This window comes from Daphnia pulex, chromosome 12 (genome assembly GCF_021134715.1).
Source record: "Daphnia pulex isolate KAP4 chromosome 12, ASM2113471v1".
NCBI classification, from domain to species: domain Eukaryota; kingdom Metazoa; phylum Arthropoda; class Branchiopoda; order Diplostraca; family Daphniidae; genus Daphnia; species Daphnia pulex.
The window spans coordinates 8,935,005-8,960,221 of NC_060028.1; the positions used below are offsets into that span (position 1 = coordinate 8,935,005).

The 25,217-nt window shown below is 43.4% G+C and overlaps 1 protein-coding gene across 2 annotated transcripts; it reads left to right on the forward strand.

Moving 5' to 3' along the window:
- Nucleotides 1-24,413, forward strand: LOC124209562. Of its 2 annotated transcripts, none has more exons than XM_046607606.1 (4): nucleotides 1-811; nucleotides 3,562-5,888; nucleotides 5,959-6,105; nucleotides 13,186-24,413. In XM_046607606.1, the coding sequence occupies exons 2-4, from the start codon at nucleotides 3,585-3,587 to the stop codon at nucleotides 15,649-15,651; spliced, it is 4,917 nt and encodes a 1,638-aa protein (XP_046463562.1). In that variant the 5' UTR covers nucleotides 1-811; nucleotides 3,562-3,584; the 3' UTR covers nucleotides 15,652-24,413. The 2 variants fall into 2 exon arrangements, with proteins under 2 accessions (XP_046463562.1, XP_046463563.1); XM_046607607.1 differs by lacking the exon at nucleotides 1-811 and adding an exon at nucleotides 1,575-1,879.
- Nucleotides 24,414-25,217: the final 804 nt, after the last annotated feature.

Sequence of the window (25,217 nt, forward strand, 5' to 3'; positions counted from 1 at the left end):
CTGGGTCTCGGTCCGGCCTCGTCAGTCTCAACGAATAGCTCAGCCCGTGAGGTGAGACACGTTGTGTGTGGGAGCCGAGTGAACGAAATTAAACCAAGATAGAAAGAAAAGTCGTGTCATCACACACACGACGTTAAACAACAAAAAAATAACTTTTTTAATTATTATTAATTTCCACTCACCACACACACACACGACATTTTTTGAGATTGTGAAGACTCTCGTGTTGTCAAGGACGTCACACACACAGAAAATTTGCCAAAAGATTTTTGTCGGCCATGTGAGAAAAAGTTGGAAGGAAAAAATATTGTGTCTAACCACATTTGACCGGTGTGTGTGTGTGTGTGGTGTGGATGTGTGTGTGATTGTGTCGAGTGATTCTCAAGGATTCGTGTGCAAAAATTTCCGTTTTCTCGAAAGGCAAATGTCTGCCAATTTTATTATCGGCTAGTGTGTGTGTGTGTGTGAGTGTGTGTGTCTGTTTCAAAGAATCGACACACATGGGTCGGTCGGGAGGAAGAAACAACAGCCAAGAGAATTCCCGGCTGCGGCGGTGGCGCCACTAGGCCCGTCAAATGTTGTCCATCGGGAAAATTTGAGATTTTTGTTTGGAAAAACTCCGTCTGCAATTGACGTTAAATTCAAAAACGAGTGACACACGAAATCACGAAATTTTTGTTGGTTTGTGGCTGCCGTTTTTTTCGTGAAGAAGAAACGAAGAAAAACCCGGAAAACACCAAACGAAGACGACGAACGTTCGGCCAAAATCCGCCAATCTGGCTCCTCCCGCTCTCGTGTCGAATGTAACACGGTAAGAAAATCTTTTTTAATTTGTGTGTGTCACATGGCGCCCCTCTTTTATTTTGTGGGCCTCGTTTATTTTTGTTGTCATCCCGCCATCTTTGTTTGACACGCGTTTTACCATCCATTTCGAAATTGATAACGTCTCGGAAAAATGTTGAAAGCTTTTCTTAGTCTAAAAGTAAAAGTGAACCGGTTTTTTAGTTTTAAAAAATATTTTTATATTTTTTCAAATTTGAACGACAAAAGTTTTTCGATTAAAAGTCAGCCAAAATAAATTTAATACATCTATCTAAATAATAATAATTTGAAGGTTATAACCACACACCAATGGGCACATTCATTTGAGAAGAAGGAGGGGGGGCAAAACTAGAAAAACTGGTTGCCAGTTGTGTACGAAAAACCGAGTTGGGACCGCCGAGGAGCTGTGTGTGACTTGCCTCCTAAAAAAGGAGTGAGGAGGCCAACTCCCCCCATCCACCACCCGTCGCGTGAGTACAGCTTTGGCGAGCACAACACGCACGAAGGGCACACACACATATATATAAAAAAGCGAACTCCCTTTAGATATATATTTTTTCTGGCCAGAATAAAAAAAAAATTTTATTTTTTTCTCCCGATCTTTTTCACGAATTTTTTTTTTTGTCGTCTCCGGGACTCGTTCGCGCTTGCTCCTACTTTTTGGCCTCCCCTCCTCCCCTTCGGCAAAGAGGAGAGTCCTCTCCCCCCCCCCCCCTCACTTTTCCCGTGACTGCGAATTTCCGCCATTTTGGGCCCGCAGAATGGCGCGCACCACGGCCCCGACTAGGCGGTGTCTCATGTGGCTGCAGCAGACGGCCGCTGCCGCAGCAGCTCAGCCTGCCACAAAACAGCCGCCGGCCTAACGTGAAAAAAAACACAAAAGTGAAAAAAAAATAGAAAATTTCATTTAGTTTTTTGAATTTGTAATTTTTACCCGCCAAAAATAGAGAGACAGACACACAAAAGAGCCGCGCAGTTAAAAATTTGTTGGTGTTGTGAATATTTTAACCAAGTGCAAAAACAACTCCCGCCAAACAACTACTGGGACAGCGTCAACGTGAGTTTTCAAATTATTTTATTTTGGAATTTAGTAATAGTAGGTCTAAGGCAATGTAGGTGAATGTTTGTCGACGACCCGTCAAATATCGAGCCAAAAGTGCTCGCTGACAGTTGTCTAAACATTTTCGCATCGCGTGATGTCGTCGACAATTACCCTCCCCATTCTCTCTCTCTATAATATTATTATTATCTCTATAAAATGTTAGGCTATATCAAAACAAAAGGGGAAAAATTTGAATTGGACAAACACGGAACGTCCGAAAAGTCTCGTTATCGATCCAACAACAACCCATCGCAAGTGCATTTAAAGTTGAACATTTCCAGTTAAAAACTAGAGGATCAATCAGAGTGGGGAGGATTCGTAAGTAGACTTATCGGGTAAAGGTGTCGTCCAACTGACAGTCCTCATTATGAAAAGCTACTCCCGCTTGTCCTGCTGCGACGACTGTATTATTATTATTGTTCTTGTTAATATGATTTTAGAGGGGAGAAGGGCCACGAATCATTAACGGCCCCGTCACACACACTCTGAACGTCCGTTCTTAATCATCCTACGAGTTCAAAGTGTTTTTGCCTCCCACTCGCCTTATGTCGTTGATTCTATCATGAATTTCAATTTCGTCTGGGCGAATTAACTTTTTATTTAAAAACTTCCAGACACACACGACCCTCTAGGCCTTTTTTGGGTGGAGCTCGCCATTTTTTTCCAAAATAACGCAAGGACAGATGAGACCCTTGGATGGGAACGAGTCAAACCGGTTCCCGAAATTTTTTGATGTTTCGGAAAAATAATAAAAATAAAAAAAAACCCCGAAGAAAAGTCGGCCATTTTGGGGAGGGTGCAAAATGGCTCCCTCCTTTCTGGATCTGTGTGTGTGCAATTCCCCCCCAACCCCACCAACATCACCCGAGCTCCTTTTTATACACTGCTGCTCCGGTTTTTTGGGCAAAGGAGGGGAGAATTTAATTGGCGAGGGGAGACGGACGGATGGATGGACGAACGACATGGATGTGTGTGTGTGTGCCCCGCGGATTTTGCCCGGGATCGCAGAGTTTTCGCCGTATTGATCGATTAGCATCGGATGGAGAAGAAGAAGATGGAAGGGGAGGAGGATCCAGTTTGCAGCTGCGTGTGCTGGATGTAGTATTAGTCAGACGCACACGCACACACGGATGACCGGCTCTGCTGCTGCTGCACACGTTGACATTGGTCGAAAGAATTATAAAAGAAGAAGGAAACGGGGGCAATAGCGAAATGCAACGTTGCCGGAATGCGACAACATCAAGGCCGTCAACTTCTTCCTGCTCTTTCCATGTCTTTCCAGGTCTATTTATTATTATTGCGACACTAGAAAATTGACATTTTATTTCTCTTTTCTCGTCTTGACTGTGGTTGGGAACCCCTCGGGGCATTCGAACCGTTTCCTATTTCAATTTCCAATGTGTCTATGTGGTAGTACGAAAAAACAGTATCGATGGTGGGGGGGGGGGATGACTCACGAGCCACACACTGGCATTTATTATGATTTTTTTCGGTATCATTGGCCGTGCCAGACAGCCGGCCGCTCGGTCTTATTATTGTTGCAGAGGTTTGGCACAGTGTTGTTGTTGTCATTGATCCAAAAATCACAATAATCTGAATGAAACTGAACAAAAATTTCTTCTTCTTTTCTTAAATAGACTTGGGCGAGGGCTGGAACAGCATGGGCAGCCCGAATGAGGCGGCCGCACAGCCTGGACCCGGCACAGGAGGACCTCCAAGTGGGGATGGAGGAGGTCCTGATGGTGTTGGTGGCGAAACAACACATCACGATGGAGGCAGCGATGCTCCAGCTCCTCCGCCGCCGCCGCAGCCAACGTTAGCCGCCAACAACAACGAGGACAACAACATCCGGAGTAACAGCAGCAGCCCAAGTAGCGAAACGACTGAAAGTACAGGTAGCAGTAGCAGTACAACGTCTAGCGCCACCGCAGTAGCAACAACAACAACCAACACCACTACCAGTCCGGGAAGGAGAGCCAATGGCAAACACGGCGGAAGACGATGGAAAGCCGAGCACCAGCCACTACGGAAAGCGTCGATGGAAGAAGAGGAAGATGAGGATGAAGAAGAAGAAGAAGAGAATGAACAAGACGACCGGATCCGCCCGGCACCGCTTCCAGTAGTAGAAACGGAATCTTGTTCCGCATTGCCACGTCCCGAAGTGGTTGTCACTCCCAGTCGTACAAATGTCATCCACACGTCGGAAGAGTCGGACGAGGACGACGGCATGGTGGACCTGGACAGGAAATTGACGCCCAGTCCGCCTCTACCTGCTGCTGCTGCTGGCCAGAAACCTGAACAACAACAACAACAAGATCATTATTGTCTAAGATGGACCAATCACGGTAGTCACGTGCTGGGCGTGTTTGCCCAGCTACTTCGCGACGAGTCGCTGGTGGACGTGACGTTGGCGGCCGAGGGCCGTTCTCTACGAGCTCACAAGATGGTCCTGTCGGCCTGTTCGAGTTTCTTCCGGACGCTGTTCGTCTCCCACTCTGACCAGCGCCACCCCATCGTCATCCTGAAAGACACGAAATTCACGGAACTCGAGTCGCTGCTCCAGTTCATGTACAAGGGCGAGGTCTCGGTCGAGTACGGACAGCTGGCCACTTTGCTCAAGACGGCCGAAAATCTGAGAGTCAAAGGATTGGCCGATGTGACCACGACGGCCACGGCGGCGCCCAAGGCGAAAGCGGAAGTCGAGGAAGAAGAGGAGGAAGATGAAGAAGATGATGAAGAAGATGAAGAGGACGATGAGGAGGAGGAAGATGAGGTGGTGGACATGTTTGATCAGGAGCTGGAAGATGCAACCAACCCCAATCCCATCGTGATCGAACGGAACGCCCTGACGTCGGGTCTGTCATCTCTGACGGTCGGAAGGATCCAGCGGCGCCAGCGGAGGCGGCATCACCTCCACAACCTCAGCAATCCTTATCGTCGATCTCTGCTCCATCCCAATCTCCAATTGAATCCGCAGCAGCAGCTCAAGGCTTCCGGACGATCTGCAGGGCTGGACGTCGACTCGACCATGGCCAATCATCACCGACTAGTACAACAACAAAAACAGAAACAACAAGGCAGTAGTGGCCATTACCAACGACGTGGCTCTGACTCTGTAGTTCCGCTGGATCTCATCCATCCGGAAGTCATCCAAGATCTCTCTTCCAACACTGCCGCTTCCGCCGGATTATTGGATCATCGGCGTTCAACAGCCACTCACAATTCCCGGCGGAACAACAATAACCCACCGCAGCAGACAAACCACCTACACCATCAAATCCCAGGCGACTGGAAGCCTCCGAACGAACTTCAGCATCCGCCCCGGAGGCAGCTCAAACCCTCGTCTAACCATCAACAACAACACAATCACCACCACCACCAACACCAGAAGCCGCAGGAAGCTCATCGCAACGATCCAGTGGCTTCCGGCGACAGGAACAGCAACGCTTCCGGAGGCATGGAGAATCGCAATTGCGACCGTGATCCGGACGACGGTGATCACAACCATCGCTTTAAAAGCGAATCGACTCGGAATGAACACCACAACGTTGCCGGAGGGCTTGAGGGATCCACCATTTTGATGGACTCGATGGCCCAGGATTCCGGCACGGCTCAAGATCTCCGCAGGATGGCTCCACATTCACCTCCGCTTCTTCCGTCGTCTTCGTTATCTCCTGCGTCTCCACTTCCTTCTGGTCCTCCAGCGGCTGCTGCCACTGCCACTTCCAACGCAGCAACATCCGGTGGTCCGGCACATCCGCATCAACGCTTCCGTCACTGGATGATGGAAGAGGAGAGCGACGAGAGCGGCGAAGAGGTGGACGGTGATGAAGATATGGATGAAACTAAGACGGAGGAGGAGGCGACCTATCTCCGCCGACAGGGTAGTAGTAGGAGACGAAATACTTCCGGATCCAACAATCATCCGCCTTCCGCCATCGGTTCACCTCAGCATCTTCCAATGGTAAGAAATGATTTGCATCTCTCGTGCTTTGATTATTTTGCACCTTTTTGATGTCGTCAATTTTCGCTAGTCGCTGATGAAAAAGGAAACGGGAAATTGGAACGACTCGGCTGTCAATCGACCAGAAGCTTCCGGCTCAGCAGGAGCCAGTACGGCCGGAGTAGATTCACTCCGTTCTCCAGGCTCTTTTTCTTCCAACAGTTCCGACGCCGATCAGGTAGGAGCCCAACATTTTCTTCTTCTTCTTCTATTTTCTTTTCTGTTTTTTTTCGGGGGGGAAACAAAAAAAGGTTCTCGAATTTGTCTCTCAAGGAGAGCGAAAAAACTCGCCGGACGAGTTTTTTGGCCACCATTTTTGGGGTCAAAATGTTTTGGGTAAAAAAAGTGGAGAGAGAGACCTTGGAAAGCCAGAAGTTGACCTTCGTTTGGGTCTTTTTTTATTATAATATTTCCTTTTTTTTATTATTATTGTTTGTGTGTGAGCGCCCGTTTGTTTTTTGTGAGAGACAAAACATTTGTCAACTGCAAAAAAAATTTCGTCCGAAATTTCGTCCGTGATTTTGGCGCGATGACCAAAAATTTTTTGAATGTCAAACTGCGCGCCGACACGTTAGGCTCTCTTTTATTTTATATTTGGTTGAAAAAGATATGATTCCGTTGGATGCAAATAGAACTGAGAGATTGAAAAGAAAAAAAAAAAGACCTGAGACACAATATGAACGTCAACTTCTTGTTTGTTTGTTTTCGGTTTTTTATTAATTTAAAAGAAAATTTCTTAATTTGAACATGGCGGGGGGGAATTAATTTTTTTAATTTTGTTTAATTGGTAAAAATAATTGGAACAAGAAGTTGATATGGTTCTATTTGTTTTTGTGTGCGGGGTCTTTTTTTTGTTTTTTCCTCTTCTCTGTTCTGTTTGCAGGCCGCTGGTGCCAAACGGACGCCGGAAGCAACGATGGAAGAAGAAGAAGAGGAGCTGGTGGTGATTGAATCGGCCGACAACAATAGTTTGATATCGGTTACTACTACTCTAAGCTCTGCCGCCAATGCTCAGCATTCACCGGACGTCGTTGTGACAATTCCGGCGGGATCGGAACCTCCACCGCGAGGTCCTCCTTTGTTGCCCATGTCGTCGCGAGGTGGAATGAAGCGACAGCGTCACTTGTCGGCCGCCCTGATGCCGCCCGGTTTCTCGGCTGCTGCAGCCGCCATCGCTGCCGCCGCTTCCGGCATCTTGTTTCATCCGTCGCTGGATCCCCATCACGTCGTCGCTGACGTTGACGTCACTGGACGCCATCGCCACCACAGCGACGATCATTTCCAACAGTTGCAACGAATTAATAATAATAATAATAATAGCGTAGTCGTAGAACATCGAAACAACAACAACAACAATCAAAGTCACAATTTGGTGGCTGGAATGTTTAACGCGGCGGCCATCGCTTCAATGACGGGCATTGACCGTTGCTGCCCATCTCATCATCATCCTTCCGAAATGACATCCAATTCTAGTCTACTCCATTTGCCCGGATTGTCTTCGTCGTCGTCTTATTCCTTAGCCGCTCCTACCAGCGTTGTTGTTAGCTCCTCGTCTGTCCTCCTTCAGCCTCCGTTCATGGCCCAGGAGGCAGCAGCCCAGTCTGAGCAGCAGCCGCAGCAACACCGTCCGTTCCGCTGCGACTATTGCGGAAAGGCTTTCAAATTGCGCCACCACATGAAGGATCATTGCCGAGTCCATACGGGCGAGCGTCCGTTTCCTTGCCAACTCTGCGGCAAAACATTTTCACGATCGACTATTCTCAAAGCTCACGAGAAAACTCATTTGCCCAAGGCTGAACGACTCCAACATCCGCCAATCTAAAAAAAATAACTAAAAACTTGAAAAGTTCCTAATAATTTTCTCACAGAATTTTTTGTTAAAATTCAACGGTTTTTATTTACCCCCCCAAAAAATGTTCTGTCCCGCATTTGATGAGTGTGGGGTCCTTTCCCCCCTCCTTTTTTTATATTCAAATGCACTGCCAGAAGTGTCATCGATTCTAGTTGATTAAATCGTCACACAGCTGTGTGTGTGTGTGTGTGTCCCTGAGAGTCGTCGTGGAGGGTATCGAGGAACAAACGAGAGTCGGGAATAAAAATCCCCGCCCAGGGTCTCCAAGGGTGGGCTTATGGAATTGGCGGAGTAGTTTTGGGAGAGAGAAGCCTATAGAGCAGCAGCAGCAGCAGCCCCTATGCACACACACACACAGTCAAGTATATAAGAGAGAGAAGTATGGCCGGTTGGAACCCCTTTTGTTTTAGTCAGCTTCTGTACGAATCGTTAAGAACAAAAGAGGAATTGAAACGTCCGTCATCAGGGTCCCCCCCCCTCCTCCTTCCCAAGTGAGTGCGTGTTGGTTCGTTTACGTTCTCTCTCTCTCTCCCCACTTCCCACTTGTGTGCATAAAGTTTCTTAATAGGCCAGCTGACATTCTCTGTCAAAAGCGGTCGGTTGACAGGGGGGGCCAGCAGCCAGCAATGGATTTCCAGTTGATTACGGCGGAAGTGCGGCCCACATGTAGAGCTAGAGAAGATTTTAATTAGAATATTTTTTATTTTAATCTTTGGCTAGTCCTCTCTCCCAGTGACAAGTTTTAAATTGAAAATTGCGTTGGGAAACCATAGAAAAATGTTAAGGAGAGAGAGAGAAAAAAGAGTTACTGACGTTTCCTTCCAAGCGTATATTGCCCAGCTGTTATGGCGTCACTTTCTCCGACAGTCACCCCATTTCTTAAATGAAAAAGTAGAGCGACACGACGACACGACGGTCAACATATTTTATTTGAAAAGGGAAATGTGTGTGTGTGTTATCTTGAAAAATCAAAGTCCAGTCTGAATCTGCACACAACTGTGATAGAGCGAAACGATGTAGTAGTTTTAAATTGAATCGAGTTTCGGATTGACACAACTGGGGTGATATCGACGGGTTCACATAGAAAATAAAAAAAAGGGGTCAGAACTCTCCCCCCTCACGATGAAGTAAAAATCTGCATAAATTAAATGAAGGAAAGATACGTTGTACGTCCGACAAGGGGGGAGCCCATCCACGACGACTTTGGAGGGGAAATAAAAATAAACCACACGCTATTAACTATAATTGTAGTCTAAATAAGAAGAAACGAAAAATTGTTATTCTAGCTCTTATTTTAAATTTTGAAACTATACACATTTTGATCTCTCTCCCATCAATTGGCCCCTCAGTATTTGATAGAATTTGTTGGATCATTCAATAACAAAATAATACATTCTCCGAGAAGAAAAATTATTCTGTATTATTTTTTCTGCTGGGCGACTGAAAAAAAAAAAATCTTTGAAATGTTGCGTAGCCTCGGATAATAATACTACGCCATCTTGCATAGGACAGAGGACTGTGAAGAAACTTTGTGTGTGTGTGTGTGCAGGTCTATGCGGGATTTTCAAGGTCTTCGGGTCCCGAACAGACAGCGGCGGCGGCCATGAAAAAAACTCGACTGTGAACGAATAAACGGCATAGTCCTTTATTTGGTAGATGCCAGTCGACATTGATTTTTTCTCTCTCGTTTCGTTTCTTAGCTGACCAGTTTTGCCATTAAGAAAAGAAACAAGTTTTTTTTCGTCGTCGTCTGATCCATCATTCCGATTGATGCAGCAAACTGATACCTTGACTGTCTTGTCTGTGTTATTCTCTTTCGTGTGTGTTCGGTTGGAGAAGGAGAAAAAAAAACCAAAACCAGGGGCTAAGAATTTTTGTCGATTTTTCTTTTTTGTTTCGAATCGGTGGAAGAGGTCGGATAACAACATTCTGCTGGTCCGAATACGAAACGGGCGCAAGGCAACCAATCGCGCGCCCTTTTATATTATATTTATTTTCAACCCTTTTTTTTCTCTCCAGCAGATTATGCGGGGCCTTGGTATTATAATCGTAATACTAGCAGCAGCAGCACTACTACTAGTAGAAGCTTATGTATATTTTTTTGCTGGACCCTCCGACATTAGGTTCTCAAATCCCCCCCTTTTCTTTTGTTTTTTTTTCTTCTTCAGATATTCAAATTCTTCTTAGTTTTTTTTTATATTATAAAAAACGACCCCTTTTCTAATAAAAAAAAATAGAATTTCGAATAATTTTAAAAAGGGCGCGGATTGAAAGGGGAGGAAGGATTTGTGTGGATTCACCAGTGAAAGGAAAGAAGGGGTTGAAAATTTTTTTAAAACAAGTTAGAAAATGAGAGTTCCAAGCTTGACCGTTACACAACCAATCTTTCAACTCGCGGAAATAACCCCCCCTCTACCCAGAAAAAAAAAGTTTAAATGTGTAACCCTTTTTTTTTTATTGTGTCTCACGACAGACACACACACCGGCGGTTGCATTTTTTTGTCGTGTTTCTGGGAAGAGAATTTGAGACTTTTTTGAAGCAGCTAGACGCTGCTGTGATGCTTTCTCTTATTCAACGCCCCTCGAGGGGATGACGGCCCCCATCCGGTGTGAGCTGCTGCCCGGTACTTCTACACTCGGGCCTATTTATATGTCGACATCAAGGCCGACCTTCTTCTTCTTCTTCCAAGAGATTTTATTTTATATACACACGAACGAACGGACGGACGTTGCACAGACGTTTATTTAGCCTATATGTGTATATATATAGCCTCTCTTCTCTGTTGTAATCTTGTTTCTCTCTTTTTTTCTTTACACGCACGGATACACGGTCACGATATTTTTATATGACTGGTAGGTAGGCCGAACAAGAACCTTGAGGCTCTTTTTTCAGTCTGTGACTGTATGTGGAGGTCGTTTAGGCCCAGCAGGAATGACGTCACCAGACATGGCACAGCTATAAATAATAAGGAAGAAATGCCACTGTCTTTTTTATTCCGGGCAATGGATACATCACAGAGATCAATACCATCCGCTGTCGTCTGCGAAAATCTTTTTTCGATGTTGGGGTGGGTGGATTTGACCGGAAATGTTTCCTCTCCCACTGAGAATTCAAATAATTGAGCGCGTTTTTCTCATTTCTCTTTTGGCTACCACCGATTTTTAATGAAGTAACGTCGTCATCATTGTGCGGATGTTGTACACCTCTAGGGGAAAACTGTGTGTCTGTTTGTTTATTATCGATGCCAATAATCAAGTCCTCGATGGAAGAAGAAGAAAAAAGTAATTCGCTCATGCGGAAATGTGCGGAATGAAAAGAGGGGTGGAAAAAGATGAAAGTTGAGAGTTTCCGAATGTTTGGTGGACGGCAAACATTTCCGACCCATCGCGTCACATTCACGACAGACTTTCAACTGGAGCGGGAAAAAACACAAAAAAAGGGCGCAGTTGGGTGGGGGGATTTATATTAATGATATGTACTAGCTGCCGGTCTTGAAAGACAGCAGCTTTCATTTTTCGTGAGCGGGAGGGAGGGGGGGATGTAATTACACGACGGTCTAAATAACGAGTTGCATCGATTTCAGCTTCTTTTTATTTGTTGAATTTCCGATTTGCGCGGAGATTATCATTCGCTGGGGTCGGTCGGAAATGAAATCTATTTTCTGCGACTGGATGGGGGGGGGGGGGAAATGCGGAAGTTGGCGCGCAGTCGCGTTTGTTCCGCCTACGCCCGACAGAACAAACGAAAGAAGACGCCAATGGCGTTCATCTTTTTTTTTTTCTCCCGCGTGACGCTCGACAAAGAGGATCTTAGGACTATCCTAATATCCCTTTTTAATGCGAGAATCTTTTGATGACGGACGAACGAGACGAAATCTGATCTTTTGGCCGAGAGAACACACCACCCCACCCCACCCCACCGACGACGGGTGGGGGACAGAGTTTCCGGATGAATATTGCAAAAGTGAGAGAGAGAGACGCACATACGGAATGAGGTTCTTTTGTTTTTTGGCGCGTAAGAGTTTTCGAGAGTATGGGGAGGAGGAGGAGCGTGCAAGAGCGAACGGAAGAAGAGGAGGAGGAGGATCTACCACTACTACTCCGTATGCTGCACACGGACACACGACCGGGGGGGTTGATTGAATGAATAGCCAAAAACGGGGAGTGGTTGCAACTGGGGAGGGGACGTTCACTCTACTCACGCCAAAAAAGGGGTTGGAAGGGGGAGAGATGGAGCCAGAGGCACGGCAGAGGTAGGTGGCGGATGAGTAGTAGGTCGTTGCCAATCGCACGGGACGACGTCAAAAGACGCGCAGATTTCCAGCGTCTCGTCGACACTTTTTTCCCCCAAAAAACCAACCAAAACGGATAACTTGTCTGTGTTGTTGTGTCTGTGTATCTCGTCCGGCCTACATGTCGTTCACGTGATCTACTAGGAGCTAGACATTAAATTCTCAATTTGGCGCAATCATGCGACGGCATCCGCCATCTGCCGGAAGACTCCAAGTCGTCCACAAACATCCAGTTGTTCTTATTTGTCTGGCGATCGACATTGACCGGAATTGATGTGCCACTTGTTTCTTTTATTCCGGTACCGTTTGTGAATTTTTCAAAGACCAAAATTTTTAAAAATTGAAATTGACTTTTGAGTTATATACAAGAAAATCGAATTCAACTTTTTGGGCAACGGAGCTAGTAGTAGTCTAGGCCGAAATAGTTGAGCCATCTATACGGTCGTGGCATCGTCACGTGAGATGTGCAATTATTAAATCATGATTTGTGGTTGACAACCGACCGGGGGAGCAGCAACCAGACGGCCCGCCGTCGTGCATCGCTAATCGGCCGATATTTCCACTCTCCTGTTGGTGGAATGGTCAATTGTGTGCGGTCGATACGAACCGCGACCTACCTCTCCGTCAATATTCCATACCCTCATCCCCCGCAAGACTCCCGTACGGCCGCAATTGTCTGTAGAGAAAGAAAGACACAATTTTTGTTTTCCTTTGGGGTTTTCCTCGTCTGAGTTGGTCAGTTGTCCGCCAACCATCAGGTGAGAGACACACTGGATGCGGTTGCGTTGCGGTTTCGGTACCTGCTCAATAGGAAACAATGGCATAGGGGAGAGTAGACCACCACCACCACCGATGTTGATTAAGGACCTACCTTTATTTTATTCCCGTGTTATTGAACCGTCTATTGTTTTCATTGACTTTCCTCATTTCTCACTCGACGTCGATCCAGTTAGATTCTGACTGTCAAACAAACGCGTTGCATGTTCCGAGTGATCCGCAGAGTTTTCAATTTCGGTAGCCAGCCAGACAGAATTTTCCTTTTGTGTTTTTATCAAGTTGAAAATTTGGAATTGGAATTGATTTTAATGATTTCTTTTTTAAATAATTTTTCCAGTTTTCTGACGGCCAGATGCCGACGGCCGAGGTGGTGATTGAAGAGGGCGAGTATCTCAACTTCTCCGGCAGCGGAGGAGGAACCTCTAGCGGATTGAGGATGAGGCACAGAGACGGAGGTGGCGGACGCAAAAGTCATCACAGCCACAAGGCACCGACTAGTGGCGATCCTGGAAACCATCGGAGCATTAGCGCCGCCGCCGCCGCCGGAAGCGGATCCATCCATCACCCTGCGGCTCGACCCAAGAGGTTCTTGTCTTTCCCGGAAGGAGCCGCCGCAGTCGAAGGATCGGCTCACCACTCGTCGTCGGCCACCGGTAGTGGCGCAGGTGGAAGAGGGCAGAAAGGCGGAAGCGATTTCCGAGATGAGGTCTCGGTGGTAGTCAGCCGTTCAGGCGCCGGAGGAGCAAGTGGATCAGGAGCGAATGAAACCTCATCTTCGTCTAATTTCCTCTCGTCCATTTTGCCCATGGTCGTCCCTCAGTTCGACTTTGGCATGCGCTTCGCCGGAATGCCCCTGGGAATGCCCTTTGCCGGAATGAATCCATCCCATTACCGGAATAGTAACAGTAGTAACGCCTCTGGTGCAGCTAGTCGGTCGGGTCACAATGCGCCCCGGCCAGGACCATCTTCCTCATCATCGCAATTACAAAGGCAACAACAACAACAACAACAAGCGGCTGCGGAGGATAGAGACGAGCCCGGCGGTGCCGGATCGCATAGGAGCGGGGCCAGCAGCACGGCCAGCGACGTGGGCGTCTGTCGAGACTCTCCGTCGTCATCTTCCACCTCGACGCGAGCCGTGGCGGCTTCCGGTTTCCCGTTTCCGACGTCCATCTCGCTGATTGAATCTCACGTCGGCGTCGGTTTCACGCTGGGCTCGCGGGAGAAACCCTACAAGTGCGAGCAGTGCGGCCAGTGCTACAAGTACCTGTCGGCCTTCACCAAACACAAGGAGCAAAATCACACGGCCCGTCTGCCCGGCGAGAAGCCCTTCCGCTGCGAAATCTGCGGAATGCAATTCAAGTATCTCAAATCGTTCAAGAAACATCGGCTCAATCACGCTGTGGAGCGACTCCACGTTTATCCCGGCAACGTCCGAGCCATCACGATGCCTGGGGCACCCGGCGGAGGAGGCGGATCTATGACGCCTCCAGCGTCTCTGGCTGGATTCATGGGCGTTGGCATGATGGAAGAACGCAGCGTCCTGGAAATGCTGGGCAGGTCTCAACATCACCACAGCCGCCGTGAAATGCTCTCGGGTTCATCCGCATCCGGAAGCCAATCAGAAGCCAGAGCCCGTCTCCATGGAGCCGGAGGCAACACCACGTCCAATACTCCCGAAGGCCGACGATCTTCAAGTCCCGGCGACCAGCGATTGGGAACGGCTCGGATTAAATCGGAAGTTGAAATCGTCTCTTCCGGCGACGAACAGGATCAGATGATGGACGACGAGACGACCAATGACGGCCGTCTCATGAGCCAGGAAGAGGCTGCCCAGCAACAACAGCAACACCAATTCGGTTCTGCTGCTGGACGATCCGCTTCGGCCTCATCCGGTCATCATCCGCACCACGGCCATCTCCACCACCACCACCACCACCACCACCTGTCTCAACAACAGCAACAACAACAAAATCGACAACTCTTACTGCAACACGCCAAGTTTTCGGCGGCCAGTCCGGGCGGAAGTCCGGCCTCGTCATTCCTTCAAGGAGCCCTTCAACTGCAGAGGCAACACCAAGTGGCCCAGCATCAGGCGGCCCTGATGGCGGCCAATTTTCTGGCTGCCCGCGGAGCCGGAGGAGCTGCAGCGGCTGCTGTCGCTGCCGCCATGCCACCGCCTCCGGGACTGGAGCGACTTCAACCGCAACAATCTGGAGGATCGGATCCATCAGGTCACGCCCCCGGCCAGTCGGAAGAAGGTCAGTCCGATAGGGAAGGTTCAGATGATGGAGAAACGAGCAACAAAGGCTCGGGATCCGGAAGGAGAGCTACTCCGCCGACAGCGGCTGCGGCCTCTTCCGCCGGACCGGGTCCATTCCTTCACAATCTGATCCGCGATTTCAGCTCGGCGGCGGCGGCTGCAGCGGCTGCCGCTGCCGTTGCCTCCACCAGCCGTCCGTCGTTGGTCAATTCGGCCACGACTGGCGGCGCCGGTGGTGGTGGTGTTCCGGGCGGAATCACGGGCCCACCTCCCGAATACGACCCCGGGCGGCCCCATTTGTGCCCGTTTTGCGGCAAGGGCTTCCGGGCCAAGGAGAATTTGAAGCTGCACATCCGGAAACACACGGGTGAGCGTCCGTTCGAGTGCGAATTCTGCGGCCGAGCGTTCGGCGGCAAGAGCGACATGAACCGCCACTTGAGAATCCACACGGGCGAGCGGCCGTACCGATGCGACGCCTGCGGCAAGACATTTGCCCGTGCCGATTACCTCTCCAAACACCTGTCCACTCACCTGGTCTAAAACAACAACACATTTTATGGCAATCTCTCAACACTACTTGTGCCCTCTCAATCAAACGACACCCAAGCAAAAATATTTTCTCAATCGTAGCAATCCTCCGCGCACCGCTAACTACAAAACAAAAACAAAAATGGCTACAAGCCACACCCACTCGTCGTCCGCACGACGCCCAGATGACAATTTCTCTTCAAGAGCTTCAACTTTTTTTTTTCAAACAAATTTTTTGGTAACCGAGCCAAAAAACAAACAGGAGAAGAAAAGAAACTGTCCATTTTTCTTTTCTTCTGAAACCCAGAGAAAACCGAATTTCAATTGACGCATCGAAAATTGTTCAACCCCCCCAAAACAAAAAATTATTTTTTTGTTTCAAAATTTCTTGCCCGGTGATAAGAAAAGATTTAAAAATCACAGAAATTTGCATACCTTGCCCTCCAATCTTTTTGTTTTTCTTCTTTTGGATGGAAGAAATCCAAGAAAAAAGAAAAGAAAATCTTCAACCAAGTTGTTGTGCCTGGTTCTCGCCCCCCCCACAAAAGTGTTTGGCATTTTCGTCCCCAACTTGTTTTGACCGACTCGCCAACGGTTTTCTCTTCAAGAGAAACTTGACGCGAGAGGATCGAATCCATTTCGGAATGATAAACTCCTCCCTCAAAAAAACAAAAATTCTAATTTCGGCCAAGCCCCTCCCTCAAATTGTTTGATCCACGCAACGGACTGTGATGCAAACTCCCTTTTTTGGATTTAAAGAAAAAACAAACAAAATTTTGGCGTTACAAACAAAAAATTACGAAATGTGGTTCTCGAAATTTCTATTTTGATCAATTGGATAAAAGAAATGTGAAAAGCTTTTTGTAAAAGAGCTTTGGGAAAACTCGTACACAAAAGTCCATAAAACAAAAATTGTTCCCCCCCCCCCCAATCAAATTCGATTTGATGAAAAATATCCCCCCCACCCCATTTTTAACTGGAAGAACAGGTGCCGTCAAGAGAAAATCCGGAAGACTCGTCGTCACTTCCGCACAACACTCAATGTCAGCAGACATTTAAAAAACAAGCCCGCCATTGGACAAGAATCAAGAAAACAAAATACCCAAAAAATTCTAAAAATTTCAAATTTTCTGGATTTCAAAAAAACAGCCCCGGTGAAAAACTTTTAGGTGAAACTATTTCAAAAAAAAAAGCTCTTTCAGGAAAAAACCCAGATTTAACGAAAAAGAAACCCCCAAAACGGAAAAAAAATTGATAACTCAAAAAATAAACACCGACAACACGTTTGTGGCTGTGATAATTTAAAAAAAACATGTTTAGGCTTATTTTAAAAAAATTGCGAAAAAGAAAAAGGGAAAACAAAACTTTTTTATGGCAATCGTTTTGTGTGTGTGTTTTCTTCTTTCTGGCGGGAAATTCGATCCAATCGAGCAGCAGTGCGTCTTCTTTTCTCTCCCCCCGGTTTTCATCGGAAAAGCGGTTAGCTCAAAAATTGAAAAGATATACAAAAAAACAAAACGAAATTGTTTTCAAAGACATCAAAGGGCTCGTGTGCCGTCGTGTGCGTTTCTTTTTTTTTTAAATTTCGAGTGTGTAAGTGTGTGTGCGTGAGTGCGTGTTTGACACATCCATCATCAAGACTCCCATCCAAAGGAAAAAAAGCATCCGCAAATCAGCTTAAAACACAACAGATGAATTTTTTTTTTCTTTTCCAATGAAAAGGTTTTTTGAAAAAAAATCTTATTGGAAGAAAAAAGAACCCAACCGCTCCCCCCCTCCAGCCGCTGGATCCAAGATCGGAAACCAAAATGCACCGTTCTCCACCTGACGCAGGTGTGGTCCAACCAATTTCTTTTTTTTTCTTTCTTTCTCTACTTCGTTGAATTCTCTTTTAGCTAATAATTAGTTTTTCTTTTGAATACCATGATACTACCCGCAGTGTTATTATTATGTTTTTTCTTTCACAACAACAATGTCCCCCCGTGTTTATTCAGTGTCAGCGTGTTTGTCGGTATAACTGCGTGAATGTTTAGTGTGATTGTGTTGATTTAGATCATTTTTTTTTTCGTGTATGAACGTTGTAATTTCCCGCCAAGGATTATTTCAACGTTGACTCGTTGAGAGTGCTCAAAAGATGTTGAGAAGAAACGATTGAACCAGATGGTTTTTTCTGGTTGCCCTCCCACCCACCCACTTTCTCTCCCCCCCCTCTGAAATATTATATCCCCCCTTTGAAAAAATTTTTGGGATTTATCGAGGAGTTACTCCATTTAGGCCTTTTTTGGACATTTAAAAAACATTTCGTGTGTCTCACGTCCAAACGTTTTGAGCTACTTGCTGCCTAGCGGTTCTCTCTTTTATTTTCACTTTATCCAAAACAAAATCATTGTATTTTTCACTGGTTAAATGATTTTGTTTTCATTTTTTTTTTAAATTACTAAACAAAATTCATAATTTTTTCGATATATGGAGGGGAAAAAATATCGATTCATGTTGCGACCATCCATTCATTGTCAAATCAAAAGTCACGGCCTTTTTCGTCTTCTCTTTGTGCGAAATTTGAATTTCCCGGTTTCTCTCTCCCCTCCCCCTCTCCCATTTATTGATTACAAAAAAATTTATGGAACCGCAAGCCGATTTGAAGCGATAAAAAAAAATCATTCGTTCAAAACAAAAAAAAATCGTTCAAAACGAGCCAGAAAGCCTCTCTCTCTCCCCGCCCCCCTTTTCCTCTTTGCGCGTATGTGTGTAGAAAATATTTCGGCAAATTTGTATTTACTGACGAGCCTCTCCTGACGAGAATAATTGGTCCCGCTGATTTTCAAAGTGCTAGCCAATTTGCGATCTCTTTTTTTTTCTTTATTTTTTAGTCTACACATTGGAATTTGATAGATAAAGTTTTGATCAATTCAACGATGATGGAAATGGGTTTTTAATTGCCTTTTGATGTAGCCCGCCATTAAGTGATTTATAAGAAAGTAGAAAAGCTATTTTGTATTTTCTCTTTTTTTTTACGTTTTCAAAATTTGGCTCCCTATTATTATTGTGTGAGCGCGCAAAATTTGAAAATTTCGGGGTGGGAGGAAAATTTTATTCGATCGACATGGAAAATCCATCACAGATACTTCTGCCCGTCCTCGTCCGACATCACACAGTGTCAGACAATTTTTGGCTCTTTTGTATCAAGGGGGTTGGGGGATTTTTTGATCGAAATTTCGTAGCGAGAAATAACAATTTCAATCAACCAGCGACGTGTGTTCACATTTATTCTCTTCGCTATTGTTATTCGAGACATTTTTTGGATGAAAGACAAAAAATACTATCAAAAACATTTTGCCTGTCTTGCGTGTTTCAAAACAAAAAAAGGAAATTTGCCACACAAAAGTGCATCACGGCACTCTAATCTCGTCATTATTTTCTTCTTTCGTTTCTTCGTCCCTTTTCTCGTTTGCCAAATTTTGGAGACCTTTCGGGGTTCATTTATTAGAACGGCATAGCAACAAATTTTTATTTTCAATTTTTTTTTTCAATTAGAAATTTGCTTTTAACTTAATTTATTTTGAGATTCGTTCAAGAAATTGGTCGTCATTAGGCGTTGAAACAAAGGTTGGGGATAGCGCTGCAGCATAGCGGTTTGGTACTGTGATATTCAAATATCGGTCATGGAATGGAATTTGTCTTATTGAATTTTTTAAAAAGAGGGAAATTCTAACCCGTTTAAAACGAAAAATTATTTCGAAAACTTTAAAATCAAATTTAAAAAAAATTGCTATGGCCTATACAAATTCGATATCAGAACTTTCAAAATTATTGTCTCGTGGTAATCACATTTTTTGGGAAATTCTATTTTTATTATAAATTATGACAAATTACATTTCGGATTGATTCTGATATTTGCCAAGGTGATGGTTAAAAAAAAACAAAATTAAATCAATCCAATGGGCAGAAGTTTGGCTCGTATTTTCGAAAACAAATTTTAATTCAAAATTTTGTAGAATCAAAACGGAAGAAAGGGAGGGGGGTTAAGGGAGGGAGGATTTTTTATTTAATTGGTTTTCAATTCTTAAAATAAAACAAAATTGGAGAAATTAGCTAACCGGTATGCGTGTGTGATGGTCGTCGTCGTATAAATGCGGATGTTGCGCGAATGTTTTTTTGTGTCAACTCTTTTGACGTGTTCATTTCTTAATTTCACGCCGGTCGTCAGCGTTCAGAACGCCTAGACGATTGGTCCGGAAATTTTCTTTTTTTGTATGTGTTTTTTTAACGAGGCAGTTACAAAAAGGGAAAAAAGTGACGAATAAACAGCGTCACTCTAAAACAAAAATTTCTTTTTCTTCACGGCGAATGAACATTTTCAAAGGCGGCAAATTTGAATCTACTTTGTAAAACCCCCCGGTGTGTAAAAACAAAAAATAATCATTTCCTTGTAGTAGCGTGCGCTTTTTTTTTTTCAATGTCTCGATGTGTTTTTGTTTTATTTCTCTTGAATTAGGAATTTGTTCTCTCATTGGTTCCCCCCGCTTATTGTCGCTTTTTTTTTCTTAAACAGGAGGGAAAAACAAATTGAAAACGAGTTAGGATCGAATCCTCCTTTTTTTCCCCTCAAAAAGAAAAAGAAATTGGCACATGAGAAGACATACTCATTCTCTGCGTAACCGGTTTCTTTTTTGTTTCAATGAAATGTTAGATTTAAAAAGAGATCATAAGACAAAAAATATTAAGAAACACCACACACACAAAAATAGCGCAGACAGACCGATTTGCGCCTGGTCGAATTCAATTTGATTTCGAAATTTCTGGCCATCATATGTGTGTCGTGTTGTATCAGCCCCGTGTGTGTGTGTGTGTGTGCGTGTCTGCGTGCGTATTTGAGTAATGTTTTTCCGTTTTTCTGGAACTTGCCCTTCTTATATTTTTTTTCTCCCAATGTCAATTAAAAAAGGAAATGTTTGTATTTGATCACATTGAGCGTGTCAGAGCCAGGCCATGGTGTAGGAGCCAACCGCGCGGCTTTTTTATTTTCCAAAAAAATTAACAAACATACAAAAAAAAACACGGAATTTTCTAGGTTATTGGTCAAATTTTGTTTTCTTTCCCTCCCCACTCCTTCTCTCCCTGAATGGAAAATAACCAACAGAGTTTTTGGTGACTCTTGATGACTTACAAACCGATATGGATATAATCAAAATCCTTTTTATTAAAAAAAAAGTTGATTTTGCGCCTCTAATACGACCGAGGAGGCGTCAACGCCCCGAACTTTGACAACAAGAAAATAAAAACAACACACAAACTTTTTTTTTTTTAATAAATAATTCTGCCAAAAAGAAAAAAAGATAAGTAAAGAGAGAGACTTTGCCCGGAAAAATGTAATAAAATTGTGCGGAATGTCCGTCGATCCACTCCGGAAGTTCCGCTATGTTTTACGTTACTGTTTTCAGATCCATACAACATTTTCCAGTCTCATTTACATGTCCTCTTTCAAACAGACAACAGTTCAATAATCATTTCGTCGCTGGTACGAAGTTGAACAAAATTCCCTGATTTTTTTATTTTGTGACAAAAAGATGAAACATCTGTTTTAAAGTTTTAGCGGGCGACTTTAAGGGCGTGCAAACCCGTCCTACCCGACTAATAAACCCCCCCGATGATGAATCAATCCCCCCCAAAACAAACACACTTTCAACCTATTTTTTAATAGCATTTTCTAATTCTTTTTGTAATTCAATGTTCTTTTGAGTTGCTTCCTTTTTCCCCCTTAAACTTTTTTTTTTCATTTCCTCATCGTGCAGTAAAATAATCCCCCCCCCCCTCTTTTTCAGTTGCTCAACTTTTTCCTCTTTTTATTTTATTGTCGCTTTCGGTGGTGAAAACAACTAGAAAACAAAACACAACCGCTCCCTTTCCGGGCTGAGACTCGACCGCCCGGCAAGCGGATACCAACACCTGTTTTTTTTTTCCATCAAGTTAAAGTTGATCATCATTGTTTTTGTTTTTTTAAGTTTTTTAACGTAAATATCCTGTTGTCGTCTGGTGATTCAACACAATCATGTAACAAAAACCCATAAACAAACAAAAAAAAAAGTTAAAATTCAAATCAATCTCCCCCCTCAAACAAACAAACAGCAAAAAAATCAGTCGTTGTCAAGTGAAATCATTCACGCTCTCCCGATTCTCGGTCCCTCTGGTCTCTTGTAAATGTAGGAAAATAACCGAATTCTTAGCTTTATTGGTCGTCCATATTAGGTATCCCCCCATCTTTACTTATACAGACTTGTCTTAGATTTTAGGAGACTTTGAGTAATCAAATCCACATTTTAAAAACCCACACAACAACAACCACAAAAAAAAAAATAAAAGTAGTTCAGCAAATCCCACATAAAATAAAAACACCCCGTTAAGTGAGCGCATTTTTTCCCAGTCTCTCTCTATTTACCAGTTCTTTTTTTAAACATTTTCCCGACTTGGAATAACTTTTTTTTTATTTTTCATTCTACAGCTAATTTTAGTATCTGTCATAGATGTTTTGCCGTAGACTGTTGAAATCACACCCACAGGGTTTCTTCACGTCATCAAGTAATAATAGGATGTAATTGAATTGTCTGAATCAAAAAAGACGATCGATTACTTTTGGTGTTTAATTCTTACCGTGCTTTTTAATTCCCCCTTTGGTCTGTGCTCTATCTCTACAGTAAACAAACCCCCTTCATGTTTTTCTTCGAACGCCATCGGAAACGACTCGGCGCCCGTCTCTCCGTCTGTATTCTAATTGTAGTGGATTTTTCGTGTTTTCTCACTTTCTATCTCTATCAATCTGCTTATTTTTCTTCTGGTTTTTGTTTTTGTTGTTGATTTGACACCTTACTTCTTCTTCAACTTCTTTCTCTTCTTCAACTCTTTGCTTTGACTTCCATATTATTCTATAAACAACCCATGCAGTTCCATAGCCCGGTCCACCAGAAAACAACAACAAAAACCAGCAAAAAACCCCCCAAATCCACAAAATTTGTTTTGATTTCAAGGGAATATCGATAGGAAAGGAAAAGGAAAAAAAAAACCACCAACCACCATTAAGAAAAAAAAAACAAACAAAACCAAAAATTGTTTGACACATTGTCAAAGACTCACCTTTCATCAAATTGAAAAGGAACTTTGACTTTTTTTTTTCTTTTTCGTACCTCCCTAACCACACCCCAACCCTCAATTACCCTCAAGTGTTCTCAACGGATTTGATTTAATCTCTCCACTCTCTGGATCTTTTCTTGTTTGGGCCTTCCGTCAGCAAAAAAAAAAACAAAATTATGAATTTTTTTTTTCAAACCCAACTTTTATTGGATTGCGGTCAAAGATGACTGGAATATTTCGAAATTTTCGGATATTAATTGGCCTTAGATTTACCCCCCAAGAAACATTGATCCTGAGGGAAATATGTTCTTCCTTTCGACGATCCCATTTTTTTAAAAGGAAATATTTAGATTTTTACTATTATTGCTATTATTTTGTAAAATTATCCAGGAGAACACACACACCTTAAATGTTTTTCAAGAAATAACGGGCGAAATTTAGGAGCGGGAGTCATGTTGCGTGCTGTGTGTGCGAGTGTTATAAAACAAAAGTTTAAAAACCCCCTTTTTTTTGGTTTAGAATGATTCTTTAAAATATTTTTCGTGTTCCCAGAGGGATCTCTCTTTCGGCTTGCCAAGTGCCTCTTTCCTAGTGTGCGCGCAAAAGAAAAAAAAAAACATTTTGTTGATTTTTTTTTTTCAAACAACTAAAATAAAAGTTGAGCTCGCGATTTTCGGACATCGTTTCGGAATTTGATGTTTTCAAAATTAGAAAATCAAAAAGCTCTTTTTAAAAAATTGATGATAACATTTTTGTATATGACGCGGAATTAACTATCTATCTATGTTCTTGGTTGAAAGAACATTTTTTTCTTTTCTGATTTCGGTGACAACGTCGTTCAGAGTGACAAAAATTCACTGGCCTCTGCTGCTGTGAAATCAACATGTGTGCGTTTATTTCAAAATTTTTGATAAGAAAAAGGTTTCAGCCAAAAAGATTTTTGAAAATTCAAAAAAAAAAATTGAAAATCTATTACCAAAATTTTCGACCTTTTTCGGAAATGTTTCGAAACTTTTCTTGTTCTCTCTCTATCTCACATGTTGTTTAGCTGCAAAAAATAAAATAAAACACACATTTATATGAATGGAAAAATTTGTTAACGAAGGATGCCACCTTCACTTTCACGACGGGGAGTTCATTTGCAAGTTTTGGTTTTGATATAATAACCCCCCCGAGTGAAGGATGTTGTTGTGCTCCGGTTACTGTTTTTAAGAATTTTTCGTGTCTCTGAATGACGCAGAAAAGAAAAGCTTCAAAATTGTTGATTAAACTCAATCAACTTCTATTGTCTTATAATGTCCGGTCAGTTTGGGTTATTAGACCGGGCGTTACACACAAACACATAAACACACAAAAAAAAACTATTTTGGATTCTTGTTGGCATTTAAAAGAATCTTACGAGTTTCTTTTTCATTTTTTTTTTACTTGATTATTTGGCCTGTTATCGTCAAAACTTTCCTCCTTTCGGAATCGCCGTCGCCACTAGTAAATGATTTCAAAGTTAAAAAATTTGAGTTTGTTTTTCTGGGATGAAGAAAAAGAAAATTAAAAATTACATTTATTGCAGATCCTCTCCCACCAACCGAATAAACTTGCCACAATTTAAATGATAATAACACACACCATCTCACTCTCCAGAGCTGTTTGTTTTTTTAAAACATCCGCAACTCTCTCTCTCTCTCGTAATTCAGTCAATGTAATAACACCGGCCCGAGAAGATCATCAGCCCCTCCCTCCCCCTCAAACTTTCCTCCTTACTCCAAAACTATCTGTCTCTGTGTCTCTCAACTATAAGAAAGTGAAGAAATCAGTTGAAAATTAAAAAAAGAGAAGAAAAAATTTTAAATATTGAAGAAAAAAAAAACCATATCTGACTGCATTTTTTTTTTTTTGAAATTATTATTATTTGAAATTACCAACAATTACCAACTGGCAACATCCATCAACATCCCCCCGGTCAAAATGTTTTCTTTTTCCATTCGGACTCTTTTGATTTTTTTTTTCTTAATTATTATCCTATCGATTCGTTCTGTATTTTCGACATTGTTTCGGCGGCTGTTAAATTCTGAAATTTGAACATGTTACGAAAAAAAATAAGCGATTCACTCTCCCCCAAAAGTTGTTGTGTTTCGTTCACTGTAAAAAAGTGATTTGGAAAGAAAGAAAAAAAAAATAGAAAAATCATGTCCACGGATTGAGACCTAAAAAAAGAAAAAACTAAAGTGGAAAATAAAGTTTTAAAAATTTTTGTGGGGATTTTTTGTAACCACCACACACGAAGAGACGAATCAAGAAACAACAACACAACAACAAGAGAAATCCAGCAGATTCGACATAAATATCTGACGATAGTGAGGAGAACATGAAAAATTTCTTTCCTTTTTTTGCGTTTTTTATTTGGGTTTGTGTACACTAAAATTTGACCAACCAAACCTAACTGCCAATTCCTTCGA